General features: G+C 54.0%; 1 protein-coding gene across 9 annotated transcripts in view; it reads left to right on the top strand.

Annotated features, from left to right (window-relative positions):
• The window catches only part of CLEC16A (C-type lectin domain containing 16A), a 207076-nt gene that overhangs the window by 83901 nt on the left and 100527 nt on the right, over positions 1 to 22648 (top strand). For 5 of the 9 annotated variants that reach the window (XM_051847430.3, XM_051847432.3, XM_051847434.3 and 2 more), the window contains exons 13-19: positions 3004 to 3126; positions 5816 to 5925; positions 7363 to 7407; positions 9270 to 9320; positions 12482 to 12610; positions 16729 to 16764; positions 20741 to 20861. In XM_051847430.3, coding sequence (XP_051703390.1) covers positions 3004 to 3126; positions 5816 to 5925; positions 7363 to 7407; positions 9270 to 9320; positions 12482 to 12610; positions 16729 to 16764; positions 20741 to 20861 — 615 coding nt within the window. The remainder of the gene's footprint in view (positions 1 to 3003; positions 3127 to 5815; positions 5926 to 7362; positions 7408 to 9269; positions 9321 to 12481; positions 12611 to 16728; positions 16765 to 20740; positions 20862 to 22648) is intronic. The other 4 variants (XM_051847431.3, XM_070065000.2, XM_089320724.1 and 1 more) reach the window with 1 other exon arrangement.

Below are 22648 nucleotides of genomic sequence, written 5' to 3'. Positions count from 1 at the left end.
TCCTCTTCCGCTCTGTTTTAGCTCTCCCTAGCTTGTTCTTCATTTGTGTGCTTTTGCTCTTTCTTTCCTTTTGTAACACAATAGACAAGCACACTCAGCCATGTGCACACTGAAAATCCCCACCTGCGTACACTACTGTGTGTGACCCGGGGCTGCAAGCCCAGTCCTGGCTGGGCAGTGACGTAATCATCCCCACTGTACAGGTGAGGAGATGGAGGTTCTGCGAGGTGCAGTATCCAGATTGCCTCCTGCAGCTGCTGTCCCTCCCTGGGAGGTGGTGCTAGGGTGGCCAGTAGCTGCTGTTGGCACCCTGCGTGCTGTGTTTATGGGTGGCTCACAGTGAGGCTGGTGCTCTCTCTTCCTAGCTGGACCCTTTCTACTTCTGGAATCATCTAGAAGTTGTTCAAGCTGTGCCTCTAACTTGCTCTGTGACCTTGGACAAATGGCTTAACATCTCTGGGTTTTGACTTCCTTTCTAAAGAAAGAGCTAGACGCAGATTCTGGGCCAGATTGAAGTGTTTTGGTCCTCTGGGACACTCCCTTCCCAGAGAGCCGAGCCACCAATTGAGAAAGATCAGGATAACCTCGGAGCATTTTTCTTCCTGTCATGAAAAGATTCTGCCACAGATTTCCTCATTTTCCAGAAATTCTGGGTGGGGGAAGGCAACAATAGGAAAGAGTCAAAATGGAGCTCCCCCTGGAAATGCAAGTTTGCCTCTGCTTCTGCAGGCTGGGGCTGCATTCCGGGGCACTGGGCTCCTCTCTGCTGCTTGGACATGCTCTGACTGATGGGCTGCTCATCAAGTTGGGGGTGTGACTGCAAGCTGGAGGAGCCCGGGGCTTTCCCCAGAGCCACTAACCCGCAGTTCTCAAAGGACCGGGAATTGGAGGATAGACATCTTAGGACGGCACCCGCATCTGGAAAACACAGATGCCAGAAACCATCAGTTGAGGCTCTTCTTTTTTTTTTTTTTTTTTTTTTTTTTTTTTTTTGACAGGCAGAGTGGACAGTGAGAGAGAGACAGAGAGAAAGGTCTTCCTTTGCCGTTGGTTCACCCCCCAATGGCCGCCGCTGCAGCCGGCGCACCGCGCTGATCCGATGGCAGGAGCCAGGATCCAGGTGCTTTTTCCTGGTCTCCCATGGGGTGCAGGGCCCAAGCACCTGGGCCATCCTCCACTGCACTCCCTGGCCATAGCAGAGAGCTGGCCTGGAAGAGGGGCAACCGGGACTAGAACCCGGTGTGCCGGCGCTGCAAGGTGGAGGATTAGCCTAGTGAGCCGCGGCGCCGGCTCGAGGCTCTTCTTGCTGGTCAGTGAGTCAGGCTGCCTCAGCGGTGGGCACCTAGCGCCAAGATGGAGCACAGAATCTCTGCAGCCAGGTTTCCTGATGCAGCCGCACTTATGGGGCATAAGAGTCCTCCCCTACTGGAGCCCACAGGCGTGCGTCTACCTCACCCGTGTCATCTCCTTGGTATGACTTGGCCTCTCGGAGCTGGAAGAAATTCAATAAAGCAAGATATATTGTTACGGTTTATGACGTCAGCGTGTGTGTAGGAGTTACTTAGAGTCCAGACGGTCAGCTCCTCGGTGCTGTCCCCCGCTGTTTGGTCAGGGTTCTAAGTGAAGCGTCATCTGGCACTCAAGGGCCTGACTGCAAGAGTTCCGAGAAGTGCCACCTTCCCCCTTCTGTGGGATAACAGGAAAAGACGTGCTTTACGCATAAACAGTCCATTCAGTTCTCGAAGCTTGGATTAAGTGAAATGTTTGTTTCTGCAAGTGTATTTTTCAAGAGCCATGTTTTGAGTAGCTGAGAGGGTAAGTACTAGTCCAGGCCTGGACTATTCTAGAATCCCTGGTGGGTCCTCCTGTTGTCCCAGCTCCTGGACTTTCTTTGGGAAAAATGAGAACGTGGCTCACAGGTGCCAGTGTTGCCCTTTGCCCCATCCTCTCCCCCTCACCCCCTACTTCCTCCTCTGTCTTTTAAACACTGTGGTTTGCACAGGAGAAATCATTCCTTTGCCTCTTAATGACAGACCCACCTTGTTGGCTTCACTGCATGCACCTTTCGTTTCCTTCTGCTTTCCCCACCCCGTCGGGGTGTGTCTGCCTCACCCATCCCTGGACCTGCTTGCCCCTGTGTTTTGTTGGATGTCAGGCTCAGCTCATGGACTTGGTGCTGAGAGTTGCAGGGGCAGTGGTTGGACGTGACGCTTTCCCTTGTGTCTGGTCTCTGTGTTTCCCTGAGTCTGGGGCACAGGTGAGACACACACCTGGCACCAGAGGGCAGTGATGTGGACTCTGTAGAAGTTTCTCCTGTTTCCATTCTTCTGCTTATGAATGTCATCATTTGGGGCTAGTGTGTCTTCAACACTATGAAGTTTCTGTCTCTTTATAAAATGATGTTTTTTTTTTTCATTTGAGAGGTAGCATCCATCTGCTGGTTTACTCCTCAGATGTCCACAATGGCTGACACTGGGTCAAGCCAAAGCCGGGAGCTGGGAGCTCAGCCCAGGCTCCCACATGAATGGCAGGGACTCCATCATTTGAACCATCACCACTGCCTCTCTGTGTCTGCACTAGCAGGAAGCTGGAGTGGAGAGCAGAGTCAAGTGTGGAAGCAAGGCACTGCAGTGTGGAACGCAGGCATCTTCCCCCCCAGGCTGAATGCCTGCCCTCAGTCTCCCTTTCTAAGGAGCGAAGGCAGGGCAGCCTCAGGCAGTCAGAGCCACTGGCCGGGATTTAGCAGCAGGGCTGAACTTGGTCCTTCAGTTCCTGTCAGTTACTGCATCAAGGCTACTCCAACTCACCTCCAAGTTTCCTGCAAGTCAACCTGTGCCTGTGCATTAAAACACACGTTTTCTATCACCACTTGCAAGTTGTAGCACAGGCAGCACCTGTTCGTGACAGAAGCCTGGAAGATGGTGGCTGGAGCTGAGGAAAGCCCGCTGTGCGGGGCCTCTTCGTAAGGCAGCTCTGTTTCCATTCTCCCTTCCCCCTTTCCAGGAATGGATCCTGAAAAATTAGAGCGAATCCAGCTTCCGGTGCCCAATGTGGCTGAGAAGACCACCTACAACCATCTGCTGGCCGAGAGACTCATCAGGATCATGAACAACGCTGCCCAGCCAGGTGCCCACCTAGGGTGTCCTCTATGCCCAGGGCCGTGGAGTCAGAAGGACCAGGCCCTCCGGCTGGGTACCACGGCCTCGCTGAGGATCCAGTCAGCCATCCCCTTGCCCTGAGCCCACGACCTGGGCCGCAGAGACCCTCCTGCCTGTTCCTCTCTGGGTTGTCTCCCCATTCCCATCCCCTTACCCTCTCCTTTGTCTCTCTCCACACCTAGCCCTTCTCTCGCCAGTTTTGCCAGTGCCTGTGGCCTTTCTGTCTAGGTGACCCAAAGCCACTTCCTGAGAATGAGCTGGGCCGAGAGTCAGAGAGAGGGGAGGAGGTGGGCAAGTGTTGATCAGCTGCTGTTGATAACGTAGCGTTAGCCCAGGATCCGCACTCAGCGCAGCTCAGAGGTTTTGGGCAACACCACTCTGTAGACAGAAGAGGGCTGGAAATAGCATGCAGTGTTTCTCAGCTGGGGCTGTCCCCCTCCCAGGGACATTCGGCAATGTCTGGAGACATTTTGGGTCATCACAAGTAAGAGTGTGACTGGCATTTAGTGGCTAAAGACAGAAAATTGTCTGGCCCGAAATGCCACCAGTGCTGAGACTGAGAATGCCTGATTGCAAGGAGAGGGACGGCAGCGTGGGTGTGCATGGCGAAGGGCCTTACTGAGCTGCTGAGAGAGCCACTGAGCGAACGATCAGGAGCACCCAGCGAGGAGGGCGTAGGGCAGTGCAGGGCTTGGGAGGTCGTGATTGCGTGGGGAGTGGGGTCCAGGTGGTAGCTGGAGGCAGAGCATAGCTGTGCTGGTGAGTGATAGACAGGCTAGAGAGCCCAGCTAGTGGCCTCATGTCAGCAGGCCAGATGTTTCCCGAGAGCCTCCTGCAGGCCAGCCTCGGCACCTCCTGCCTCCCAGGAGCCGCAGCCCATGGTCTGTGAAGTCCCACGAGAGTGTTTCCCATGTGGAAAGGGGGCTAGAGCTCAGAGGAGGGGTCATGGCTGGAGCCAGCACTGTGGCACGGGATGGGGAGGTGGTCGGTGGGGTCAGTGGAGCTGAGAGGTCCAGGAGCCGTGTCTTCACGAGGACGGTGCTGTTGGACGAAGGTGGCAGAGGCAGGAGCAGGGTACCCCATTGGGAACTGGGTGAACGAGGCAGGTGGAGTGTGCCTGGGTGTCAGGAGAGGACCGCCAGGGCGAGGAGGGACAGGGGCTTCTCAGGGCTGCTGCGCGGGACGCCCTGCAGAGGAGAGGGGGCGGCAGTGCGGGCACAAGGTCTGAGAGCTTCGCTGCGGAGGGAGGGGCTTGCTGGCCCCTGTTCCCCTCGACAGTCATGGTCACCTCCTCGGCCAGGGATTTGGAGTGGAGAATCAATTCCACTTGCCCAGAGGCAGCAGCAGGCAGAAGGTACAAAATAAGTGATCTTTTTGTGTAGCGGGGAGCCCCTGGGTTTGAATCCTGTTTAGAAGGCCTGTTTTGCCTGTGTGAATATGTGGCTTTTTTGTTTTCAGGCAGATTTTCTCTTCTCTTTTTCCACTTGGACAAAGGGTGGGCAGAGAGGTGTAAGGGGTGTACCTGCCTACGTGGTCCTCGGTGGCCCAGCCTGGCCCTTGATGTTTCTGAAGCCTTGGAGGCATGGCCTGGAGACTTCTCCTTTCCTGGCCCCTCTGGGCACACTGGGACCTTGCATCAGGAAGGAGCGGCTGTCCTTTGGGCAACAGTTAGGCTTGCTCCCCGGAGAGATGTCAGATGTGGGTTCTGGCATTCCGAGCAGCAGAGTCTGCCACAGTCCTCAGGGTACCTACTGCAAGAGATTTATAGAGGTTCCTTAAAAGCCCCTGGCGCCATGCCTGGATCACAGTTGGGTAGCATAGCGAGCTGTGTTAGTCAGAACTTGGTGCAGCTGACAGATCGCCAGCTCGGACTGGCTTAAACGATACGACAGAAGTAGCCAGTCTAACAAGCAAAGCTGTTGCTGGCTTATAGAGCCTTTTGGGGTCTGGCTTCAGGCGTAGCTGAATCCAGGATATCAAGCAGGGTTTTCAAGACTGTCTTTGGACTCTGCCACTTTCTGGGTTGGCAAGATAAGTGCCTGCCTCTCCAGCTGTCTCTTTGTCTCTTGGGGCTCCAAACTTGCTCTGTGGGAGATACTTCGGTTTGGACAGTCTAGATGGAAGGGAGATCTCAAATTCTATTTGTAGAATGCCCTCCAAGATCAAAAATACTGGTGGGGAGGTGGCTGTGTGATTTATCACACTTGGGCCACGTGGCCCCACTACAGCCCCGCCCTCTGTGCTACCTGGCACGTTGCCTGGCGGTGCAGCAAATGGTAGGGGAGGGGAGACCAGCTCCACACAAACCACATGACTCAGAGTGGAGCGGGGGTGTCCAGAGTAAAGTGGGAGTGTGCCTCGCTGAAATGAGGAAACGATGCTAGCCAAGCAGAGGGCCTCCGTCTGGGGCCAGACTTTCCCCTTCTCTTGCTCGCCTCTCCCTGATAAAGGGACTTCAGGGAGGTACTGGGTGAAGGTAGCTGTGATGGGAACATGGGATTGTGGCTGACTGGAGGGGCGTGGCATGCAGGGCTTCCCTCTGAATCTCCGCTGGATACTGGGGCCCTTGCCCAGTCTGCCTGTCAGATGAGCACCCTGTGTCCCGGGTGCTCTGCCCGGGTGCTCTGCACTGACCCTGGTGCCCTGGTGCCCTGCAGATGGGAAGATCCGGCTGGCGACCCTGGAGCTGAGCTGCCTGCTCCTGAAGCAGCAAGTCCTGACCGCCTCTGGCTGCATCCTCAAGGACGTGCATCTGGCCTGCCTGGAGGTCAGGGCCTCTCCTCCCTTCCCTTCCCGGGCTGCGGAGGGTGGGAGCAAGCGGGAGGGAAGCTGCTGGCATCCAGACAGGAGCACCTGATCTGCCGTGTCCACAGCACTCGCTAGCCACAGCAGGGCCAAGACCACCCCCCCCCCCAGGCCGTGCCCCACCCACTTGCTCAGACTGGCTCGCAGAGTGCCCCTGGCCACTGGATTGGAGTAGTTCTGCTAGAATAATTACATGACCCAGCCTTTGTCCCCAGGAGTGAAATATTTTTTCTTTTGTATTATAAAACTTTTATATACACACACATATAATGATTTATAGTTTTATATGCTAAAATACACATTCATTAAGTTTTCAATTGCTTTTGTTCTCATTCCTCCTCCTCTTATTTTACCTCTGTGTCTTAGAAAATATAGGAAATACAGAGGTTAAAGTAACATCTATAGTTGATACTTTCTTCTATGTCTGTGTAGGTTTTAAGTTTATTTATTTTTATTTGTTTGAAAGGCAGATTGACAGAGTTCTTCCATTTGCTGAATGATTACTCAAATGCCCCAACAGTTAGGGCCGGGCCTGGAGGAACCAGAAACCAGAAGTTCCATCCAGGTTTTCCTTGTGGGTGGCAAGGACCCAGGTACCCAAGCCGTCATGTGCTGCCTCCCAAGGTGCACATTACCAGAAGTGGAGGTGGGCTCCATCTCAGCCACTCCAACATGGGATGCAGGCACCTCAAGCAGCCGCTTAACCTGCTGTACCACAATGCCCACCCCAAATACACTCTTAATGCACAAACACAACATAACATATACACACAAATACATTTTTTGTTTTGTAAAAATAGAGCCATAATAGCCCTATTTTATCACCCATTCTCCCCGGTTAGCTGTCTGTTAGCTTTCCATGTCATTACATTGAATTGCCTATTCTTTTGCCTTTTTCTTCTTCTTTTTTTTTTAAAGATTTATTTTATTTATTTGAAAGACAGAGTTACAGAGAGAGGCAGAGACAGAGAGAGAGGTCTTCCATCCACTGGTTCACTCCCCAGAAGACTGCAACGGCCAGAGCTGTGCCGATCTGAAGCCAGGAGCTTCTTCCGGATCTCCCACGTGGGTGCAGGGGCCCAAGGACTTGGGCCATCTTCTACTGCTATCCCAGGCCATAGCAGAGAGCTAGATTGGAAGAGGAGCAGCTGGGACTAGAACTGGTGCCCATATGGGATGCCTGCACTTCTGGCCAGGGCTTTAACCTGCTGTGCCATGGCGCTGGCCGCTGCCCTTTTCATCTTAACCTGTGTCTCCCTTCCTCCCTCTCTCCTAAGAACCATTGTATATATTAAGGATACAGTCCAGCATGTTTTATGTAGACGCAGATTTTAGGTTCATAACTGACCATTCCTCTCTGTAAGACTTCCCCCTTCACTCCTTCCTTCTCTTTTAACAGGGTGCGAGGGAAGAAAGTGTTCACCTGGTGCGACATTTTTACAAGGTAATTGGCAGAGCACAAGTGGACAGTGGTGTGGGTGTCCTCTAGAATCAGGGTTGTGGTATCCAGTCCTATACATGTAAATGAAGGATGGGTATCTTCAGTTTTGTTTAATTTAATTTTTTTTGGTAGAGGTCACATCTGCTAGTTCACTCCCAAATGCCTGCAACAGCCGGAGCTGGGCCAAGGCCAGAGCTAGGAGCCTGGAGCTGAACCCAGGTCTCCCGCGTGAATGGCCGTCACTGCTGTCTTCCAGAGTGCATTAGCAGCAAGCTGGAGTTGGGAGAGTCAGGTTTTGAACGCGGGCCCTCTGCTGTGGCACGTGGATGTCCCAGCCTTCGTGTTACCCCTCTTGAGGTGGCTCACGGTGTCTTCCTGGTTGGGGAGAGGGGTCAGCAGTGCCGTTTTCTTGTTGCTCACCTGTGCTGGCTTCATTGGTACTTTCCTGCGACTGCTGTTTCTTTGCAGAAATCTTTTTCAGCCACTTTCCCTTGCGGTCAGTGTTTGTTGAGATAAAATGAGGTCCTGTAATCTGGAAATCCAGCCTGTCAGGCTCAGATGACCCCATCCTGCGGCAGTGGCCTTGCACAGGCGAGGCCACACGCTGTGGTAGAAAACCCCAGATTCCCCCTCAGACCCTCACAGCCACACTGGACACCCGGTGAGGGTATGCTCCGACCAGCTGAGGCTGGAGGAGTGGAAACCTCGCGCTTGTGGTGGTCATCTTTGCGTTTATTTCCCCGTAGATAGCTTTTACATGGCAAGATCAGGAAGACATAGGCTTGGGCATCTTCCCAGTGGGTGGTTCTTTTTCTGTTAACAAAAGGAGAGCTATATCTGAATTTAGGCTCCCTTTTCTCAACCTAGATTCTCCTCTCCTGCCTTTATCCTGTAGGGTTTACCCCCTAGAAGGATGCCTCAGAAGCTTTCTTGTGTTTTCTAGGCTTATTCTATCTGTGAGACTTGCCGGCTTATTGGTGGTTCAAATAGCTGGAAAAGTGTAAAAAGGACCTATTTCCTTGCCCACCCTGACTGTATGTGTGTGTGTGTGTGTGTGTGTAAGGTTTGATTGAGGATTTATGAGAGGAGGCAGGCGTGTTCTCACTGTCGTCCATAGCAGTGTGATAATGGTGAACAGTTACATGGCTGAGTGGCAAGGCTCTGTGGCCTGTGCGTCATGTGAGTTAACACACAACACTCACGGCCCAGCAGGCGTGGGCTGTCAGCTCGCGCTTGCTGCAAAGCAGAGTGGCTCCAAGAAGCAAAACTGGGATTTGGTCCCTGGGGTGTACGTCTCAGATCCAGGCTCCTGCTTGCCCCTCCGTTCTGAAGGGGACCTCCTGGGCCTGCAGGAACTCCAAGACCCTCCCGGTATTCCCCAGAAACAAACGGAAGCAGCGCAGAACTGTGGTGTTAAGCATGCTGAGTTCTCCTCCTTTCCGAGGTGTGGGCCTCGCGCATTTAGCATGCAACTTTACCCGGATTTCCCATTTTCTCAGCCATTATCGACACCTAGAGGATGTTAAACACTTGAAATAGTAACCATTTCTATATTTAAATATTAATAATGTTATTTTGTTTTGTTTTGTTTTGTTTTGTTTTGTTTTGTTTTCCTGTGAGAGAAGAACTCTAACGTGATACGCTTTAAAAAAATAAAGAACAGCTTTGGGGGTGCCATTTGATATTTGGTCTTTCCTTTGAGTGTGTGTGTGTGTTCACGTGTGTGTTTTACATCCTAGTGATTTACGAGAACTTGCTAATGAGAAACAGATGGCCCCAAAGCCGCGAACTGGGGTTTGTAATACTTTGTTGTTTATGGAAAAAATATGAATAATCTTCTCTTCCCTCTCCTCCTCTCTTTTTAGGGAGAAGAAATTTTTCTGGACATGTTTGAAGATGAATACAGGAGCATGACAGTAAGTGAGGGTCACGCGCCTGCGACCTGCTGCACCCAGGGCCCCTCTCTCTGATCTGGGGCCTTCTGACCAAATGGCACATTGGTAGGGAAGTCCGTGGAAAATGGTGTCGTTGATCCCTGCACTGCTCAGATTTCTGATTCCTACCAGCTGTGTCAGTAGCAGGGTTCAGAAAGATCCACTTTGATTCAGAATAGTGTTGGCCGTGGGGGTGTCTTTGGAAGAGGGCGTATTCCTTGTCCGGTATGTAAAGTACTTTGTGCATGGTGAGCATTCTCACATCAGCCACGGAAGAGCTGCTGTCGTCAGGACACGGGCGGACAGGTTGATGGATGTCCCCAGATCTGTCCGGCCAGTGGGTAGCAGAGCCAGGCTCCCCAGCCAGGCACTTCCCCTCCCAATGTGTTAGGCTGCCTCTGGCTTTGCCGCGTCACTGGAATGTTCCAGCACATAGCTCTTCCACACACCCACAGTGCCCGTGCGGTCTGCCCGCTCTCCCTGCGGGGAGGACAGGGAGGCGTGCTGCGTTCAGTGAGTAACAGACCTCTGTTGTGTTGCGTGTTTGTCTGCATCCTTGGCACCTGCCTTAGTAAATAACAAATAGATGATAAATGATCCTTTTTGTGGACATTACTCACCAAAGCGTAAAGTGATTTGGGAAGTTTATAATAAACCTAAGTGTTTAAAGTGTCAAAAAGAAAAAGGCAGCTCGCGCTAAGTGGCTCCCTGGCTTCCTAGCTCGGTCACTGGGTGCACCGCTGTGCCCGGCGCCCTCGCTCAGCACAGGGCCGGCCCGGGGCTGCTTCATGGAAAGGTGTAAATTGGCCTCATTCACCTTCAGAGAGGGCCCAGCAGCACCCAGGCCTCCTGCTGCTGCTCACACGTGGGCTGACGCACGAGACTGCGCCTCCTCCTGTTGTGTCCACAGCGCTTCGAAGAGTGGCTCAGCCTCCCAGCCCCTGGCCCAGCAGTTAGCGGCAGGTGGATCTCCTGGTTATTTGCCATCTTGTCTTACCCCGCTTTCCCCTGTTCCGCAGCAGTGCCCCAGGTGTGGTGCCCAGTTGGAAACGTGAGACTCGCATCATGCGGCCGTGTGGACAAGGCAGGCTCTGAGCGCCCACCTGCGCAGTGTCTGCGTGTGGTGCATGTTGCTGTGTGACCCTCGGCAGGCTGCTTAGCATCTGAGCTTTGGGTTCTTCCATCTGTAGGACGGTGTCCCCAGCATGGCGCTGCCCAGGCTGATGAGAGCCGCTCAGCGAGGTGTCTCGTGTGGTGTCCTTGTACTACAACCATTCATTTCCTCCCCTCCCACCCTAGGAAGCTTCCTGGGTTTTGTTAGTTTTAGTCAAGTGTTTATGGCATGTCTCGCCCAGTGCCTGGCATTCTAGAGTAATACAAAGACGACACAGCCTGAGCCTTTGGCTGAAGGCCGTCCTCAGCTCGGCCTCCTAGCGGAATGAGGTGGTGATAGACCCTGAGCTCCGCTCAACCCTGCAAGGAGGCTGCTGTGCTAAAGCCACGGCTTGGCTTTTAGCCCTCCCCTCATTTCCCTTAGCACCTCGAGGGGCTTTTTTTTTTTTTTTAAAGATTTACTTATTCATTTGAAAGGCAGAGTTAGAGAGAGAGTGTGTGCTTCCATCTGTTGGTTCATTCTCCAAATGGCTGCGGTGGCTGGGGCTGGGCCAGGCCAAAGCCAGGAGCCCAGAACTCTCTCTGGGTCTCCCACAATGGTGGCAGGGCCCCACGTACTCGGGCCATCTTCGGCTGTTTCTCCAGGCACATTAGCCAGGGGCTCGATTGGAAGTGGAACAGCCAGGACTTGAACCAGTACTCACGTGGAATGCTGGCATTGCTGGCCACAGCTTCACCCACTGCACCCCAGCACTGGCCCAGTACCTCTGGTTTAATGGAAGAGGCTTAATGGGCCCAGCCAGCCCGCTCCCCTCACAGCAGGCTTAAATTCAGGGTAAGGGCGTGGAAGTGATGGCAAACAATAGATGCAGTGTCGAGCCGGTGAGGCAGGTGGGAAGGTGGCGCAGGCGGGCAGTGCTGAGGGCAGTGTCGGCGGATGGGGCTGGCCCTCTAAAGAGGAAGGCAAGCAGCATGCCCTGAGTGGCTTCCTGGCCCCTGGCCTGCTTGCCAGGTTTCTGGACAGCAGGGCCCTCACCGCTTCCTTGCCATCTTCCCTCAACTTTATGTGGCAGGAAGGGAACATGATCTGTTTGCTACCCCCTTTTTGAAAAGAGAATAAACTTGATTCTATAGACAACTTTCTTCAGTGGCATGCCATTCCTTAATTAGGACGCTGGCTAAATAAAGTGTTAGTGTTCAGCCAACATGTGCGCTAAGTGGTCAGAATCAGGAGGGGAGTCGATGCGACCCTGTGTCTTAGTCATCAAGGAAGGCTCCATGGAGGTAGTGTGGAAGGAGGCAGAGCTCTGCTCTTGTCTGGCCTTGTAACTGTGGGCAAGTGCCCTTGCTCCCCGGAACTCGGTGTTATCCTCTGAGATATGGGCACCGGCATCTAGCAGAAGGTGAGCCAGGCAGGTGCCTGGCAGTCCGTAGATGCTCCGTAAATACTGTCTGTTATCATGGGGAAGATGTGAAGGAAGGGGGAACACGGGTCCTGGCTGGAAATCCCAGGATTGGGGGTGGGGGCATGGCCGCCTGGAGCAAGGCAGGCCTGGGCTCATGCCTTGGCTCTGCCACCAGCTAACTGAGCGACCCAAGTGCATTCTTTCTCCTCTCTGAAGCTCGGCTCCTAGCAACACAGCAGGAAGCGTCCCTGCTGAAGCCCTCCAGGCCCAGCCTACCCATGGGTAGTGCTCATGTCGGCACGGGAAGGGCAGAGAGAGGAGCAGGCTGCAGGGAGGCAACACTCGCGGGGGCAGCCTCCAGGCAAGGCAGCTGCCTCGTCCCTGAGAGCCCCGTTCCTACGTGTGGGCGATGAGAGGATGAGAGAGCAGAGCTTCTCCTAGTCGAAAAGCCAGCGTCTCAAGAGCCCCAGAGCAGCCGCTTCAGCTAAAGGAAGTGCGTGCACCTTGGAGAGCCGGAGCTGCTGCCTCCGGCCTTCACCTGTGTCCCTCGCTTGCCTGCGTAACCTGCCCCATCTCCCCAAAGTGAGGGGCCCTCTTTGAGTTTTGCTGTGGTGTCTCTCCTAGATGAAGCCCATGAATGTGGAGTATCTCATGATGGATGCCTCCATCCTGCTGCCCCCGACGGGCACGCCGCTGACGGGCATTGACTTCGTGAAGCGCCTGCCGTGCGGCGACGTGGAGAAGACCCGGCGGGTGAGTGCCACCGGACCCATCCTCCTGGGCAGCAGGGACCGCTCCCTGGCTGGGGGTCAAGTCAAAAGCCTGCTTCAACAGGAGCTTACATGCCGCGTTGACAGCACCTGCCACACTGGCCACCAGATGTGGCTTTCCCAAGGGTGTGGCCCTTTGAAAGGCAGGGGTTGGGATTCCACTGTGTCTGGCCCAGGTGTGCTGCCTTTGCTGTGCACAGCACACCCCTGAGCCCTCAGTGGGAGCCAGGAGGGGACAAGCACGGTGCATCCAGCACGGAGGAGGTGGGTGGGAGAGCCTTGCTCGGAGACCTCAGGACCCCCGAGATGACGTGACGCGGAGAGAGCTGACAGATCTTGGAGCTAAGCTAGGCATTCGCAAATGAAAGGGGCTCTTGGGGGCCTGCGGGAGCCCCACGTTCTGGGGCAGACGGTTCTCAGAAGCAGCTGACCGTGTGCTTCCGTCATTAGCGCTTCTGGTCTGCAGCCACGCTCTAGGAAGCGGTGTCGGTGAGGCCGTTCATGGTACTTTATCTCCCTCGTAAGATCACGCTTGCTTTCTTAGAAAGCACCGTAGCCTTTTCCTAGAAATCCTCTCCTGGAGACGTGGAAGTGAGTGGATAGCTTAGAGGGCTCCGTCACATGGGGCTTCCCTTGCGAGGCTGTGTGGGAGGGTGGCAGAGGTGTTTCACTTTTGGATTTGGAAAAGCAGGCATGACGTGGGTGCTCCTCCCACCCGAGGATCTGCAGGCCTCCCCCACCCCTCCCCCCAGCGGGTGGTTCTGCCTCAGCTCCTAGGGGTGCAGAGGAAGTAGGACCCATGTGTCTTGTCTTGATCCACATTCCCAGCTGCCTGATGCAACCCACAGACCTCACCACAGGCCCCGCCCTGTCCGCGCCGCTGGTGTCTCCCTTTCCTGAGCTCCCGACCAGTGCCGCTGCCCCCGGCCAGCATACGGTTCTGTTTGTGGGTGGCAGTGTTCCTACTGGGTGTCAGATTTTAGGGGAGGTGATTCTGACAAGCGTGTACCCTGTCAGCAACCCCTCTGCATGCTGTATACTTACCTAAACTTTTGGTTGGCCTGAGGGGTGCTGACCCAGGCTGCAGAGTCCCGTGCTGAGTATCCCCCACCCCGGGGCCAGAAGGTCCCAAGGGTGGGGTGCTGAGAGCGGTTGCCCTGGGTTATACTCTGCCTTCTTCTGGTTCATGGCTCACCAGGCTTTTTCTTAGTGTTTTTAGGAGAGTGCTCCCTTTGTTACAAAGTGAATCACTCCTGTCAGTTCTGTATGTGGATTTTCTCATGTGATCACTCATCTTAGCAAGGAAGGTAAGGCAGGAGGAGGTTAACAGATTTGCTCTAAGTCACCCAGGTAGTAACAGCCAGGAGTTGGCCAGGCAGTGTGGCCTCCAGAGCCCAGACTGGAGCACCATGACACCACCCCCCACCCCCAGCCCCACTGAGAGCTGCACATGGGGCTGTCCAAAACACAGTCTCCAGGAATCAGAGTAGAGGGTGAGGTAGAAAAAGGTGGTAGCGGGGCATTTGGCCAGACCCTTACCGAAGCGGCATGGGGCCAGGACCCTAACCCTTCCTGGGGAGGGAGGTGGGACAGACGCAGAGAGAATGATGCTTAAGCCAAGACAGTGCAGGAGTAGCCTGAGGCCCAGAGGTGTGGCACGTGGAAGCATCTCCAAGGAGGTGGCCGCAGCTGGAGCCAAGTAGGAAGTGGTGAGGCTGTAGGGCCTTGACCATCACCTGTGAACGCTGTTTGCTAACATCACATCCTGCTGGCTTGGGACAGGTGGTTCAGAGCCACAGTAGAGAAATGAGAGAAACAGGAGGCCGTGTGTCCACTCTGCAGCCTGTGTTCACAGAGGTAGCTTGAGGACTCAGCAGCCAGCACTCGGGCTGCTCTCGGGCGCTTCGTGATGGTTATTCTCTCTCCCCTTGCCACTCAGACCTCACGAAGTCACAGGTGCCAGGGTGAGCCGCCTGCCTCCCTCCCAGATGGGATGCACAGCTCCTGGGACCTTGAGGTCTCTTGTCTGCCCAGTTCACAGCAACTCGCAACTCCCGGGGTCCCCGGGCAGCAGAGCGACAAGAACACCGTGGGCACCCCAGAGCAGAGGCGTCTCCTTTACAGAAGCTTCCTCTGTGACCGAAGAGCTGCTTTCTGAAGGGGACTTTGGCCCCTCACCTCAGTCCAGTTCCTGTTGCAGGGCAGCTGTCTGGAATCATCCGGACGCTTAGCTCTTCAAGGCCATTTCCGAAATCAGAACACAGCAGTTTGCTTTGAATTTCAGCTAAAGGAAGTGTATGGTTTAGCAAGCAATTGAAGGCTTATGTGGTTTGTTTCAACTTTTTTGCTTGTATCCAAAGAGCATTCTTCTTTACCTCTTTGGAATCAAAGGTTTTGGAATCAAAGGTTTTTCTTCTTTTTCTCTTTCTTCCCCCCACCAACTAGAATTTTTAAATTTTGTCAGAGGTTGGTCCTTTTCAGAAATCCCACCCTTTGTTTTCCTTCAGGAAACAGCAGAGAAGCTCAGGCAACCCTCACTGGCAAATCATTCATAACTCTTAAAATATCCAGTCACACGTTCATCAGAGAGCCGCTGCTTCCCTACTGTGTGCCGAGTGCTTGGCTACACCGGGGGTAGGGACGGGGTAGATGTCCCTGCTGTGTGCACCTGAGAGGTGAAGTTCACTAACAAGTAGACAGATAGCAGGTGTGAGATCAGACGGTGGCAGGACTCTGGTGGAGGGAGGCCTGACGTGACCAGGGCTTGAGGAGCCATCAGTAAAAAACTACCCTGCGGGCAGCATTGGTGCTGGAAGCTGCGAGGTAATGGACCTGGACTGAGAGTTCAAGGACCCTTCGCAGACAGGAGCAGCACTTGCAAGGTTCCTGAGATGCGCGAGAGCCAGTGAGGGGAGAGCAGGAGGGCGGCCGGGGAGGCGTCTGCCCTGAAGCCCTTCCCCCTCTCGTGCTTTGTAAATGACCCTGTGTGTCCTTCCATGTCACGGGTTTGGTGAGCTTTTTCTAGGAGCAGGCACTGTGCAAGGCCCAGGGCTGGAACCGTGAACAGATAACGTTAAGACTAAACGGGCCTGCGTGCCGCTGAGCCGTGCTGCCAGGGAGAGCCCTTGTGGGAGGAAATGAAGGTCACCGGGACCCTGGGTCCGATGAGAACTCAGGCAGAACCCTGGACTTGGGCTCCCCGTGTGGAGCGACGTTAAGGTCACCGACTTGCTAAGCAGACCGACTCTGGTAGGGTGACCTTGAGCAGGTTCCCCAACCTCCCTGAGCCTCCGGTTGCCCGTGATTTCCTCTCAGCTGCTGCCCCAAGCAGGCAGGACAGTGGCTGTGAGGCAGGGGCGCAGCACCTGGCGGACGGCGCAGGAAGTGCCGGCCAAGCAGCAGTGGAGCATTGCAGCGCGTCAGGTGGGCAAGACGTGGGCTCTGTGAGCATCCTGGCCTCCTGAGGTCCGCGTCTGCAGGACAAACAGGGAGTTAGGGAGAGGAGCTTTTAGGTGAATGTCCAAATCTGAATGCAAGCACCAGCCCTCTTTGTACAGTAATCTTGGAAACCATTATTGAAATAAATGTGTTTGCACTAGGCCTAATTTGTCCCCATATTCTGTTTCCTGTAAAACCACAAGCAATTTTTGTGTTTATTGCTATTGACCTTGAGGAAATAGAATATTTTGCTTTTCTTTTTGGATGTGCATTACACATTGAAGAAAGTACAATAATATCACATGAAGTTTTGAAAGGAAAAGGAAAAAGCTTCCCACGATTTCGTCTCCCTAGACAAACAGTAGTGGACATTTTCCGTGTCTGCCCTCATCTGTGTTCACATCGTGCTCCCAGCACTCCGCCCCCTCTAGTCCCTCTTCCCACTGCAGCACAAGGCGTTTCCCATGCCGTGGTACGGCTTTAGTAAGTCTCATTTCTTAGGACTGCACCAAGATTCAACTGGTGACTTCTGCTGTAATTGACTCAGACATTTGCCTGCTAGTAGACGTTTTGATTGCTTCCAGTATTATATTATTCTCGACTAAGCTGTAATGAGCCGCTTGGTGAATATAGTGTTTTCTTTCTCTTGAATTATTTCTTTAGGCTAAGTTCCCAGAAGCGGACTTTCTGGTTCAAAGGGTAGGAGCATTTTTTTGGTGCCTCTCTGCACATCGCCAAATTGCTTTCCCAATGGGCCGTGCCCATGTCCCACTGCTTCAGCTCTCTTTTAAGAATGACTGACTTTCACAGCCATTCCCCAGCCTCTCGGGGCTTCTAACCTGGGTGACTGTTGCCGCCGACTCTGAGCAGCTTGCAAATGTGGCGAGAGGAAGCAGCAGGGTGGGAACTGAGTGTGTGTTCCAGAGCCAGTCCCAGGCTCAGGCCTCACCTGTGCCCCACGCTCGTGGCCCCCTCGTGGCGGATGGCCCATCGGTACTCCGTGTCTGGAGCGCAGGCCTGGGGAACTCGTGTGTTTCCTTAAGCCCCAGAGAGCCAAGGTCTATGTACCTCCAGTGCTGTCCTGCTGCCCCTGCTCACTGGACACGTCCCTGGGCCCACAGACTTGCCGGTTTTCTCGTGGGCGAATCAGAGCAAGGACACTGGAGACGCCTCCTCTTTCTAGTTGACTTTGTTTAGCCGCTGCTCCTTTCCAAGTCTGTAGTCTCCAGAGCCATCTTCCTGGTCTTCTCTGGAAAAGTCTGAGAGAGTAATTTCTTTTTCCCTTTTAGAAATACTTTCAGATTTGCATCTTTATTTAGCAACAAAACAAAAAGCTCTTGATGAAACCCTAGGTCTTAAGCCTTCAATCTTTTGAAAGCCAAGGAGTGTGCATGGGCAGACATAGACTTTGGAATCCAGTTACTGGCTGAGTGACCTTGGACAGGCCGCTTGACATCCTTGGCATTGGTCCCCTCTGTAAAATGGGGAGCACATAGGGTCATTAACAGACTTGCATGAGATGACACTGGACCACCCCAGACAGCACCTGGCAGGCTGGGTTACCGCCTTGACGGGTGGTAGGATGGATTGTACGGCCCTTGTCCTCATGTTGTTGGTTTTGTTTTGTTTTGTTTTTTTAATTTGTACTCATCTACTTTGATTTTATTTGCAAGAGAGAAAGAGACAGACAGGAAATCTTCCATATGCTGGTTCACTTCCCACGTGCCCACACCAGTCAGGGCCAGAGCTTGGAGCCCAGAACTCAGACTGCATTTCCCATGGGGGTGTCAGGGACTCCAGTACTTGAGCCATTGTTACTGTTGCCTCCCAGGGTACATGCCAGGAGGAAGTTGGGTTAGAAGTGGAGCTGTGGCTCACACCCAGGTACTCTGAAATGGGATGCGAGTATCCCAAGTGACATCATTATTAACCACCTACCAAACACCTGTACTGTCTCAGGATTTTGTGCGGTTTTTTTGGAGCTGTGGGGTGGTCAACAGGCCTGGCAGACTTTTCCAACCCCGCCGTGGGAGCCACTTTCAGTCAAGTGGCCCACCCCGCCCTGTGGGAATTCACTTTCTTAGATTGGGGGCTCAGGCTTCTCATGTACCCTTCCCTCTCTTAGGAATTGGGGCAGGAACCAGGGCAAGAATTGGGAGATTTTATTTTATAGTTTAATATTCTATTTTATGTTTTCAGTTATTTTATTATTGTTATTTGTATTCCTGGAAATACCTTCCATTTGTCTTTTATAGAGCAAAAGCAGATGTTTTACCAAAAAGGCCTACATTAAGAGCCAAATTCCTAACTCCTGTTATGTTTGTTGGAAAGCTTCAGGTTTGCAGAGTGCTGGCTGCAGAGAGCCACACACGCTTCTATTTTCTCTTTCCTGGCTGTGGTCCTGCTGGAGTTCTTTGCTCTGGCCCCAGAGAAGAGTGGAGTTCTGACGCAGAAATGTAGCATCCCCTTGGCTTGAACCTGACCATGATGGGCCCTTTTCTTTGTTTCCTTCATCCCCAAGATGACTCCTTTGAGAGATTGTACTATCAAATATTTCAAGTGTCCAGCCCACATCTTACGCTTTGTGCATCTGGGCTGGCATTTGGTCCAGGGACACAGGCCTCAGAGGTGACTGAGCTCAGACCCAGCTCAGCCAGCAGCAGCTGTGAGATGTGAGCTCATTCTGCCCTCACAGCTCCACCTCTTCTTCCACGAGACCTCAACGCTGCAATCAGGTGCCTACCATTCCTGGCCTGGCACACAACAGACACTTAATAAATAGAAGGCTTTTTTAAAAAAATTTTTGGGGGGACACCTTTGTTTTTTTCTTCTGATGATTGCAGATATCTTTTTGAAGACTACTTGTAAACACTATTAAGAAAAGAGAGGGAAATTGTGACACAGGTGTTAAGCAGCCACTTGGGGCACCCACATCCTGTATCAGAATACCTGGGTTCAAGTACCCCCTTTGCTCTGACACAGCTTCTTGCCAGTATGTACCCTGGGAGGCAGCAGGTGATGGCTCATGTGCTAGGGTCCCTTCCAGGCTCCTGGCTTTGGCCTGGCACAGCCCTGGCTGCTGAGGGCATTTCAGAAGTGAACCAGAAGATGGAAAATTTCTCCCTCCTGCTTCCTGCCCAACCCCACCCCCCACTACCAGCTTTCAATAAATAAAACTTAAAAAAAAAAATGAAAAAGAACAGTCAAATCCAATACCGAGGTTGGCATTAGCACCCGCACCACCACCTTCATTAAAATATAAACCTTATCTTTTGTGCTGTGTGGTTCACAGAGAAGACTGTGTCGCTTCCAAATAGGCCCAGGAAGTAGGGTGGCTTTCCCAGTGTTCTGTGTCCGCAGCATTAGCATGGCTAATTAGCATCCTTAGCAGCTCTAGGCTGGCAGTAACTGATGTGCTTTCTTGTTTTTGGAAGGCACCCTGCTGTGTTAGGGGCAGCCTCCCCTTCGGCCAGGACTCGGCTCTCAGAGGTGCGCTGGAATTCTCTGTGCGGTTTGCCTTAGGGAGGGGGCTTTGTCCCAGCACCTTCCTCTGTGCCCAGCCTGCTGCCTCTCAGGTGATGGGGTAGCCACCCCAATGGGGCACTGTGCTGGCTGCTTCCCTTGCAACATTGTCTCAGAACCTAGTAGCCCTGCAAGTGAGCCCTGCAATGCCCGGCTCACAGATGAAGACAGTGAAGCTCCCTAAGGACCTTGCCCAGCACAGCGGAGCTGGGAATCCCTTGCAGATCTCGTCCGTCTGACGTAAGCTGGTTTCCCTCCAGTGTTCCGTCTCAGTTGTCCCCATCTGCTCTGTGCCGAGGAGAGACCTGGGCTGCCCGTCTGCTTCCTGGCTCTGGTCGGTGGCAAGCCTGTTCCGGGGCCGAAGGCTGCTCTCTGCACACACTTTACTGGCTTTGAGGGACTCTGCTTTTTTTCTGCTCTCTGAAAATGTCTGGTGGCCACACTGGGTTCTGACCAGAAACCTCTTCAGTGGGCCAGGAATCCTGGTGCTGGGGGAGACACCTCTGCCACCAGAGGCCTGGCCAGGGCGGCCCAAGGGGCATTCGGGGAGCTGCCGGCCTCCGCCATGCCAGCAGCTCTACCCGGCACAGTCGCTGTCATAGGCCAAAGGGGCCAGGAGGTGGGGGGCTCATCCAGGGAGGAACAGGGCAGGGGTCAGATTTTAACTGGATCTTCCCCCTTGGGTGTGTGTCACCTTCTTCTGCCTCCCCCAGCTTCACAGTCAGGAACTGGAAATGCTTGTGATTCGAGTCTCCCCACCCCTGACTGTGTAGCTGGAGAAGCCTGCGATTCTAGCTGTCCCTCGAGACATGGCTGTGGGCAGGTGGCTTCAGCTTCTTAGGTTGCCCCTCTGTGAAGGGAGGCTGACTGCTGGGCAGGGAGCAAGTGGTGAAGGTCACATGACTCTCGGAGGCCAGGTCCTGGGAGGTGACAGGTGCTCAGTTGTGGTGACTGACCCAAACCCGAGCCCGTAGCTCGCTGGGAATGGGCTGCCCCTCTGGTTGTCTTGCTCTGAAAGCTCCAGAAGCACTGTACTGGGAGAGGCAGGCTTTGTCCCACGTGTGTGTTTCTTGTTAAGTTAGGAGTCCCCGGTAGGGGCATCTGCAGAAACGCCGCTGCAATTTCACCCTCTCACTCTGCACTGTCTGCCCAGGCCATCCGGGTGTTCTTCATGCTGCGATGCCTGTCGCTGCAGCTGCGCGGCGAGCCTGAGACCCAGCTGCCCCTGACTCGGGAGGAAGACCTGATCAAAACCGACGACGTCCTGGATCTGAGTGAGTGGCAGGGCCCGGGGACCGGGACGCTGCGGTGCTCACTCCCACATGCCTGGGAGGGCCAGGTCGCATCCTGCATTCTGTGCCGCCATGTATCTGTGGCCCTGGCTAACAGGGTGCATGTCCTAAGGGGCCCCAGATTCCGGGCCCCTTGAGGCCAGTTCACAGGTTCTGTTCTTTGGAGACCAGGGGGTTGCTGAAACGTCTGTGCAGAGTGGGAGATCCAGCAAGGGTGGCACAGCCCCTGGCTCCGTGCCCTCTGTGTGGCCGCGGCGGCCCCCGCCTGGTAGGTCATGCGCATTCAAGGTTTTCTGTGTGACCCCAGCGACAGAAGGGCTCTTCTGCTAAAGAAAGCTAGCTTGCAGACAGCAGATCGCCTGCACTTAGGTCAGGATGAGGGCGTTGGGAGCCAGAGAAACGCGCTCAGTGGACAACCTGGGGCTGCTTGCATCAGCACGCCTCACCTCGGTGGTCTCCTATGCAGTGTGAGGCTGAGAGGCAAATGTGTCCATGGACACAGAGCCGGCCGTGTTTCTGGAACCCTCCATTCCTCCCGTCCCCAGGGGCCTGTGTGTGCCGTCCATGGACAGCAGGGTTTTTGTTCTCTCAGGCATCATGGTGCTAAAGTTAGGGGTCTTTGGTTGTAAGAGATAGAAAACCCGAGTTAGGCTGGATTAAGGAAGAAGACCTGGCTGCTGTTCCTGGAACGACCACGACTGACACCTTTGGGCATGGGTGTGCCTGGTGCTGAGCAGTGTTGTGTGGAAGCTGCTGCTCCGACCTTCACGTCCACCTTCCACAGGAGCCCTCGCACCACATGGGGGCAACGTGGCCATCAGCAGCCCGGTGATCACTGAGCCAGCTGAGCAGTCCCGACAGAGCGTCTCCTTCCTTACAGCTTATTTAAAATTGTTTATTTTCATAGTATTTGAAAGGCAGAGAGACAGGCAGAGATCTTCCGTCTGCTGGTTCACTCGCAAAACATCCACACAGCCAGGGCTGGGCCAGGTCAAAGCCAGGAGCCTGGAAATCCATCCTGGTCTCTCCTGCTGGTGACAGGGACCCAAGTACTTGAACCATCACCTGTTGCTTCCCAAGGTGTACGTTAGCAGGGAGCTGGACCCGAGTAGGGACTCAAACCTGAGGACTCCAGTGTGGGATGCAGACCCTGGGACTTCTGACCACCCCTGTGCTGCTCAGTGGTCAGAGAAATGTGGTCCACTGACTGCCTAGGCCAGAGGCCCATGGCAGCTGTGGAGCTGTGGTAAGGCCAGTCCCTTTGGAAACCATTGTCTAAGAGTGAGGAAGGAGCAGGCGCTCAGAGGGAAGTCACAGAGGAGGGATGCCTGAGGCGGGGCAGGCAGAAACGGCAGGCGGCCACTCCATGTAGGATCAGTGTTCCTCCAGATCAACTCTATTGAGGTGTCATTTCCACAGAGTAAAACCCGCCGAGCATTCACGTGTAATCATTGAGATGTGACAGAACTGGTCAGTATCGTGGCTCTAGCAGTCGTGCCGTAGAGCCCCGAGTGGTGGCGTTTCAGCCAGACATCCCTGCCCTGCTCCGTGTGCCCCGAGCAGATCCCGGACGCCGCCACAGCCTCCTGTTCCTCGCCTGCCTTAGGTGATAGGGCTGGTTTGAGGAGTGGGTGAAATACAGCATGCGTGGTATGGAACATGTAAGAAGAACCGCGTAAGGTGACCAAGGACGGTGCCTCGCACATGCTGTGCTCAGCACCGTGTCAGTTACAGGCTCGAGTTGGTGAGCTGAGGCTCCTGCTGAGCAG

This window comes from Oryctolagus cuniculus, chromosome 19 (assembly GCF_051225735.1).
Source record: "Oryctolagus cuniculus isolate XC-2025 breed Fujian yellow rabbit chromosome 19, ASM5122573v1, whole genome shotgun sequence".
NCBI lineage: Eukaryota > Metazoa > Chordata > Mammalia > Lagomorpha > Leporidae > Oryctolagus > Oryctolagus cuniculus.
The sequence above is the reverse complement of the archived record's forward strand: the minus strand, read 5'-3'. Positions and strand labels throughout refer to the sequence as shown.